We start from the raw sequence: 8,530 nt of genomic DNA, 5'->3' as shown, positions 1-8,530 counted from the left end.
TTGTCCAGGTGCTCCAAGGCTTCCAGGAATTTCGGCCTTGCTAAACTTTGCTTTTCCTGCTTTATTTTGTTGGTGGGACTGGACTCCCAAATTAATGGGGTGTTGCTCCGTGATTTAAAAAAAAAAAACAGAAAATAAACCTTGGGATGGACCTGGGGCTCCTTTTCCAGGGAAAAGCAGGAAAAATGTGGCTGGAAGTTTCTCCCTGTTGATTTTTCCCTCATTTTAGGCCCTTCTGAGATTTTTCCAAGGGATTTTCCCGTTATTTCCCAGGTTTATGCTCAGATTTTAATTATTCATGGATAAATCCCAAATCCCAGCCCTTTTTCCCCCTTTCCAGGGAGCTTTTGCTGCACCTGAGGGGAATTTCCAGGATTTCCAGCCTTGTCACTTTTCCCCCATTTTGGGCCCTCACAAGATAAAAATCCCGGGATTTTTCCTTTATTTCCCTGATTTATCCCTGGATTTCACTTTCACTTTGAAGGAACATTTCATTTTTCTTTCATTTCCTTGATTTATCCCCAGATTTTAATTATTCATGGATAAATCCCAAATCCCAGCCCTTTTTCCCCATTTCCAGGGAGGTTTCTCTCCACCTGAGGGGAATTTCCAGGATTTCCAGCCTTGTCACTTTTCCACCATTTTGGGCCCTCACAAGATAAAATTTCCCAGGATTTTTCCTTCGTTCCCTTGATTTATCCCCAGATTTCAATTATTCATGAATAAACCCCAAATTCCAGCTCTTTTTCCCCATTTCCAGGGAGGTTTTGATGAAGCTGAAGGGAACCTCCCGGATTTCAGGCCTGGCTGTGGCCGCTGCCTCTCCCGCCCCTTCCCAAGGGTTTTCCCCAGGATTGAAGTGTCCCAATGATGGATTTGGTGAGCAAAATTCCCAACTTTTCCACTCTGGTTTTTCCCTTTTTCCCCCTCTTTTCTCCCCTTTTTTTTTCCTATTTTTCTCCCCATTTTTTTCTCTATTTTCCGAGTTTCTTCACATTTTTCTTGCATTTTTTCTTGCGTTTTCCCCCTGTTTTTCCCCCCTTTTTTCCCATTTTCTCCCCCCATTTTCCCCTGGTTTTCCTCATTTTATTTCATTTTTTCACTGTTCTTTTTGCATTTTTCACCTTTTTCCCATTTTCCCCCTGTTTTATCCCATTTTTCCCCCATTTCCCAGGTGTTTGCTCTGACACCTATGGGCCACAGTTCTTGCCGATTTTTTGCCCATTTTTCTCTGTTTTTCCCCCATTTTCCAGGTGTTTATTCAGACACCTACAGCCCACAGTTCCTGCCGATTTTTTACCCATTTTTCTCCCATTTTTTCAGGTGTTTATTCAGACACCTACAGCCCACAGTTCTTGCCCTGTTTTTACCCATTTTTCCCCCATTTTTCAGGTGTTTATTCAGACCCCTACAGCCCACAGTTCTTGCCCTGTTTTTACCCATTTTTCCCCCATTTTTCAGGTGTTTATTCAGACCCCTACAGCCCACAGTTCTTGCCCTGTTTTTACCCATTTTTCCCCCATTTTTCAGGTGTTTATTCAGACCCCTACAGCCCACAGTTCTTGCCCTGTTTTTACCCATTTTTCCCCCATTTTTCAGGTGTTTATTCAGACCCCTACAGCCCACAGTTCTTGCCCTGTTTTTACCCATTTTTCCCCCATTTTTCAGGTGTTTATTCAGACCCCTACAGCCCACAGTTCTTGCCCTGTTTTTACCCATTTTTCCCCCATTTTTCAGGTGTTTATTCAGACACCTACAGCCCACAGTTCTTGCCCATTTTGTCCCATTTTTCTCTGTTTTTCCCCCATTTTTCAGGTGTTTATTCAGACACCTACAGCCCCCAGTTTGCTCACTGCAACGGCTCCAAGTGGAACCCGGGCAGCTCCGGGTTTTTGCCCAATTTTTACCCATTTTTCCCCCATTTTCCACGTGTTTACTCAGACACCTACAGCCCACAGTTCTTGCCCATTTTGTCCCATTTTTCTCTGTTTTTCCCCCATTTTTCAGGTGTTTATTCAGACACCTACAGCCCCCAGTTTGCTCACTGCAACGGCTCCGAGTGGAACCCGGGTGGCTCCGGGTTTTTGCCCAGTTTTTGCCCATTTTTTACCATTTTTCCCCCATTTTCCAGGTGTTTACTCAGACACCTACGGCCCCCAGTTTGCTCACTGCAACGGCTCCGAGTGGAACCCGGGTGGCTCCGGGGTCTCCTACGAGGATTTTCCCTTCCCCATTTTCCTGCTGCAGGACGCCAACGAGACCCAGCTCATCAAAGAGGTGAGGGGGGCACGGGGTGGGGAAAAATCCCATTAGAACCCCGCTAAAAATTCATTAAAATCCGTTAAAATCCAATTCAAATCATTTAAATCCACAAAACCCATTGAAAATTCATTAAATCCGTAAAAGTCCGTTGAGAATCCATTGAAAATTCAATAAAATTCGTTGAAATCAAATTAAATCATTTAAATCTGTTAAAATCCATTGAGGATTCATTAAAATCCATTAAATCAATAAAAACCCATTGAAAATTCATTAAAATCCACTAAAACCATAGAAGTCCAATAAAATCCATTGAAAATTTATTAGAATCATAGAAGTCTGTTGAAAATCCATTAAAATGCATTCAATCCATAAAAGCCTATTACAAATGCATTAAAACTTATTAAACCCATAAAAATCTATTGAAATCCATTGAAAGTTCTTTAAAACCCATTAAAATTCATTAAATCCTTGAAAGTTCATTGAAAATCCACTAAAACCCATAAAAAGCCATTAAAAGCTTGTTAAAGTTCGTAAAAATGCAATTGGAAATCCGTTAAAAGTGCTTCAAAAAATCATTGAGAATCCATCAGAACTCCTTTAAAAAATCCATGGAAAATTTTTTTAATTCCATGACAATTTTATTTTAGAAATGCATAAAATCTAAAAAAAAGAAATACATAGCACGCATGAAAAAAACCCTTAAAAACTAAATAAAAGTCTTTTTAAAAGAAATCGTAATCCGTCAAAAAATCCGTGCAAAAATTCTTCGGAAACCTTGAAAATTCTGGGAAAAATCCATTAAAAACCCATGAAGAATACCGAATCCACCAAAAATCTATTTTAAAATCTGCCGATAACCTTTAAAATTCTGTGAAAAACCCATAAAAGCTTTAAAGAAGCCATAAAGAAGCAACGAAGTACTGTTAAAAAATCATTTTAAAAAAACCTTTTAAAAAATCCTTTAAGAAAAAAATAAGGAGGCCATCAAAAATCCATTTACAAGTCTGTTAAAAAAATCCATTAAAAATCTTTAAAATTCCATTAAAAACCCATTTGAAAACCCAGAAAAAATTATTAAACATTTAATAAAAATCCCATAAAAATAAAAAACAACGCGCCGTGTTTGTGTTCTCAGTGTTTCCGAGCCCACAACGTGCCCGGCTCGCCGGGCTCCCCGCCGCAGTTCCCGCTCTGCGCCATGCAGCTGCAGTCCCACATGCACGCTGCGGCCAGCACCGTCACCTGCATGCGCCGCAGCTCGCTGCAGAGCGCCTTCAGCATCAACCCAGGTCAGTGCTGCATCAGCCCGGGGCAGTGATGCATTGCTGGGGCTGCTGCATTGGGGCTGCAGAGCGCCTGCAGCATCAGCCCAGGGCAGTAATGCATTGCTGGGGGAATCGGTCGCTGAAGACCGCCTTCAGCATCAGCCCAGGTCAGTGCTGCATCAGCCCGGGGCAGTGATGCATGGGGGCTGCTGCATTGGGGCTGCAGAGCGCCTGCAGCATCAGCCCAGGGCAGTAATGCATTGCTGGGGGAATCTGAGAAAAACATGGGGGAAACCTTGGGGAAATCCTGGGAAAAGCACAGGGAAATCACAGGGAAATCCTGGGAGAAGCACAGGGAAATCACAGGGAAATCACAGGGAAAAGCACAGGGAAATTCTGGGGAATCTGGGAAAAACCCTGAGAAAATAATGGGAGAATCCTGGAGGGATCACTGGGAAATCCTGGGAAAACCACGGAGAAATCCTGGGAAAAGCACAGGGAAATCACAGGGAAATCCTGGGGAAAAGCACAGGGAAATTCTGGGGAATCTGGGAAAAACCCTGAGAAAATAATGGGAGAATCCTGGAGGGATCACAGGGAAATCCTGGGGAAATCCCAGGGAAGTCACAGGGAAATCCTGGGAGAATGCCAGGGAAAACCTGGGGAATCACAGGAGCATCCTGTGGAATCGTGGAGAAATCCTGGGGCAATCCCGGGGAAGTCCCAGGAAAATTCCAGAAAAATCCCAGGAGAACCGTGGGGGAATCCTGGGGAAATCACAAGAACGTCCTGGGAGAATCCTAGGAAATCCTGGGGCAATCACAGGAAGATGCTGAGGAAATCCGGAGAGAATCCTGGGGAAATCCCAGGAAAATTCCAGGAAAATCCTGGGAGAGCCCTGGAGGAATCCTGGCGAAATCCTGGGAATTCCACCATCTAGAACTCCTTGAATCCCACCAATCCTTTCGTTTCCTCCATAAAAATTCCCACAGAAATCCCGTTTTTGGCAGGTTTTCCCTGGAGTTTTCCCAACCTTTGGAATTTTTCCCATTCCCAGAGATCATGTGCGATCCCCTGCTGGATTTCAACCTCTGGACCTCCCTGAATCCCTTTTTTTCCATAAAAACTCCCTTTTTCCCTATAAAAACTGCCAGAGAAATTCTATTTTCCCCATTTTAGCAGGATTTCCCGGTTTTTTCCCTGGAGTTTTCCCAACCTTTGGAATGTTTTTCCCATTCCCAGAGATCGTGTGCGATCCCCTGCTGGATTTCAACGTCTGGAGCTCCCTGCAGCCCATCAACGCCTCGGGGCGGCTGCAGCCCGAGCAGCAGGTGGTGCTGGCGGCCACCAGGGTGAGTGGGAATCCTGGGGGAATCCTGGAAAAATCCTGGGAAAATCCTGGGAAAATTCAGGGAAAAATCCTGGGAAAATTCTGGGGAAAATCCTGGGAAATTGTGGGGAAAAATCTGGGAAGATCATGGGGAAATCATGGGAAAAATCGTGGGGGAAATTGTGGGGAAATCCTGGGAAAGTTGTGGGGAGAATCCTGGGAAAATTCTGGGGAAAATCCTGGGAAATTTCTAGGAAAAATCCTGGGAAAATCGTGGTAAGAATCGTGGGGGAAATCGTGGGGGAAATCGTGGGGAAATCCTGGGAATATCTCTGGGAAAATCCTGGGGAAATCATGGGGAAATTCCTGGGAAATCATGGGGAAAATCTGGGAAGAATCATGGGAAGAATTGTGGGGAAATTATGGGAAAAATCGTGGGGGAAATTGTGGGGAAATCCTGGGAAAGTTGTGGGGAAAATCCTGGGGAAATCTTGGGAACATCTCTGGGAAAATCCTGTGGAAATCATGGGGAAATTCCTGGGAACATCTCTGGGAAAATGCTGGGGAAATCTCTGGGAAAAATCATGGGAACATCGTGGGGAGAAATCTGGGGAAATCATGGGAAGATCCTGGGAGCATCTCTGGGAAAATCGTGGGGAAATCATGGGAAGAATCGTGGGGAAATTCCTGGGAAAATCGTGGGGGAATTCTGGGAAAAATCCTGGGAACATCTCTGGGGAAATCCTTGGAATGTCTTTGGGAAAATTGTGGGGAAATTCCTGGGGGAATTGTGGGGGAAATCATGGGAATATCTCTGGGAGAATCCTGGGGAAATAAAGGAAAATCCCCCAGAAAAATCATGGAGAAATCCCAGGAAAAATCCTGGCAAAACGCTTTGAAAATCCCTGGAAAAATCCCACAAAAATCGCGTGAAAATCCCATGGAAATTGTGTTTCAGGGATGTTCCCTGGCCCATTCCAGTGTTTTCCAGGTGGACAGCCACTCGTTTTTCTGGAACATTCCCGTTGTTTTTCCCATTTTTCCAGGTGGACAGCCACTCGTTTTTCTGGAACATTCCCGTTGTTTTTCCCGTTTTTCCAGGTGGACAACCACTTGTCTTTCTGGAACATTCCCGTTGTTTTTCCCATTATTTTTTCCAGGTGGACAGCCACTCGTTTTTCTGGAACATTCCCGTTGTTTTTCCCTGTTTTCCAGGTGGACAGCCACTCGTTTTTCTGGAACATTCCCGTTGTTTTTCCCTGTTTTCCAGGTGGACAACCACTTGTCTTTCTGGAACATTCCCGTTGTTTTTCCCATCCAGCCCCAAACCATTGGGATCAATCCCAGCCCTTGGGAATGGGTTTTTCCTGGGTTGTTGGGTGGGATTGGGGTCAGCTCCGCTCCCCAGGAACGTCCTCTTCGTCTTCTTCCGGGGGTGAGAGCAGGAATTCCTGGGGATCCAGCCCCAAATCCTCGGGATCCATCTCAGGATCCAGCTCTGGATCTTTGGGATCAATCCCAGTCCTTGGGAATGGGTTTTTCCCGGGATTTTAGGTGGGATTGGGGTGAGCTCAGTTCCCCAGGAATGTCCTCTTCCCTAGGAATTTCTTCCAGGGGATGAGAGCCAGAATTCCCTGGGATCCAGCCCCAAATCTTTGGGATCACAGCCCTGAGTCCTTGCGATTAATCTCAGTCCTTGGGAATGGGATTTTCCTGGGGTTTTGGGTGGGATTGTCTCTGTTTCTGGGGTTTTTTTCTCTTTTCCCCATTCTCTTTCCTTCTTTCCCATTTCTTTCCCTTTCACTCCTTGCTTTTTCCTTCCTTTCCCCTTTTCTATTTTCCATTTTCCCTTTCCCCTTTTTCTTTTTCGTTTTTTCCCCTTTCCCCTTTTCCCTTTCCATTTTCCCTTTCCCTTTCACCTTTTCCCATTCCCCTTTCCCTTTCACCTTTTCCCCTTCCCTTTTCCCTTTTCCCCTTTCTCTTCTCCCTTTCTTTTTCTTTTTCCTTTCCCATTTCCCCCTTTCCCATTTCCTCCTTTCCCATTTTCCCTTTTCCCTTCCCCCTTTCCCTTTCCCCCTTTTCCCCATTTCCCATTCCCCTTTCCCATTCCCCTTTCCCATTTCCCATTTCCCCATTCCCGTTTCCCATTTCCCCATCCCCACCCCGGAATTCCGGGAACTCCCCTTTTCCAGGAGACCTTCGATTACATCGGCAGCTCCCGCCTGGTGTTTGACATGGAGCAGGAGAAGTTCCCCGTGCGCCTGGAGAACATCGGCGCCTTCCTGGAGCTGGGCCAGGTCCGGAGCTCCCGCAGGGAACGCGTCCCAGGGATCCTTCTCCTGGGAATTCCCGAGTTTCCTCCAGAATTCCCTGAGTTTCCCCTGGGATTCCCTGAGTTTCCCTTGGAATTCCCAGAGTTTCCTCCAGAATTCCCTGAGTTTCCCCTGGGATTCCCTGAGTTTCCCCTGGGATTCCCTGAGTTTCCCTTGGAATTCCCTGAGTTTTCTCCAGAATTCCCCGAGTTCCCCCTGGAATTCCTTGGGTTTCCCTTGGAATTCCCTGAGTTTCCCTTGGGAATTCCCTGAGTTTCCCCTGGGATTCCCTGATTTTTCCCTGAATTTCTCACCCCAACCCTGATTTTGCCCACCCTGGAGTTAGGTTTTCCATGGAATTCACATCCCAGCCCTAATTTTTCCCCGGAATTCCCATCCAGGGCCCTGGAATTTCTATCCAGAGGCTGGTCTTTCCCCTGGATTTCCCATCCCATCCCTGATTATTTCCCAGGAATTCCCATCCCATCCCTGATTTTTCCCGGGTTTCCCCCCCGGGCTGTTTTCCAGGTGTCCCTGAGGAACAATTCCGTGCTCTGGATGCACACGGATCCCGTGTCCCGCCGGAACGAATCCGTGGAGTCCCAGGTGAGCCTGGAATGCCGGGAATGTTCCCCATCCCAAGGAATCCCTGGGAATTCCCTGCCGCCCTCGCTGGGACCCGTCCCGGGCTCGGAGCCTTTCCCAGAAACCCAAACCCTGCCGCAGTTCCTGGGATGTTCCCAAAAAAATCCGGGATCCCTCAGGGGATTTCCGATTCCCAGCGGGAATTCCAACCAGTCTCAGTGGGAATTCCACCTACTTCAGATTCCCAGCGGGAATTCCACCCAGTCCCAGTGGGAATTCCATCCGGTTCAAATTCCCAGTTCAAATTTCCAATGGGAATTCCATCCAGCATAGATCCCCAGTGGGAATTCTGTCCAGTTCAAATTCCCAGTGGGAATTCCCTCTGCTTCTAATTCCCAGTGGGAATTCCCGGTGGGAATTCCAGCTACTTCAACTTTCCAGTGGGAATTTCGTCCAGTTCAAATTCCCAGTTCAGATTCCCACTGGGAATTCCACCTGCTTCAAATTTCCAGTGGGAATTCCAACTGGTTCAGATTCCCAATGGGAATTCCATCCAGTCCCACTGGGAATTCCATCCAGTTCAAATTCCCAGCGGGAATTCCTTCTGCTTTAACTTCGCACTGGAAATCCAACCAGTCCAGATTCCCACTGGGAATTCCATCCCAAAGAACCCCCTGGGCTGATCCCCCAAACTCCACATTTTCCGTGGACATTCCAACCCAAACTCTGGGGTTTCCAGCAGGATTCCAACCCTCCCGTCCCAGAGCCCCTCGGCA

The 8,530-nt window shown here is 46.6% G+C and overlaps 1 protein-coding gene across 1 annotated transcript in view; it reads left to right on the top strand.

Moving 5' to 3' along the window:
• The window catches only part of NCSTN (nicastrin), a gene marked incomplete at its 5' end in the record, with an annotated part of 21,963 nt that overhangs the window by 3,938 nt on the left and 9,495 nt on the right, over positions 1–8,530 (top strand). Inside the window, 7 exons of the mRNA XM_031065341.1 lie at positions 761–879; positions 2,132–2,277; positions 3,398–3,551; positions 4,770–4,879; positions 5,849–6,292; positions 7,050–7,154; positions 7,698–7,894. Coding sequence (XP_030921201.1) covers positions 761–879; positions 2,132–2,277; positions 3,398–3,551; positions 4,770–4,879; positions 5,849–6,292; positions 7,050–7,154; positions 7,698–7,894 — 1,275 coding nt within the window. The remainder of the gene's footprint in view (positions 1–760; positions 880–2,131; positions 2,278–3,397; positions 3,552–4,769; positions 4,880–5,848; positions 6,293–7,049; positions 7,155–7,697; positions 7,895–8,530) is intronic.

The sequence above is a fragment of the Geospiza fortis genome, unplaced genomic scaffold (genome assembly GCF_000277835.1).
Source record: "Geospiza fortis unplaced genomic scaffold, GeoFor_1.0 scaffold735, whole genome shotgun sequence".
NCBI lineage: Eukaryota > Metazoa > Chordata > Aves > Passeriformes > Thraupidae > Geospiza > Geospiza fortis.
This window is presented reverse-complemented; position numbering and strand designations above follow the sequence as displayed.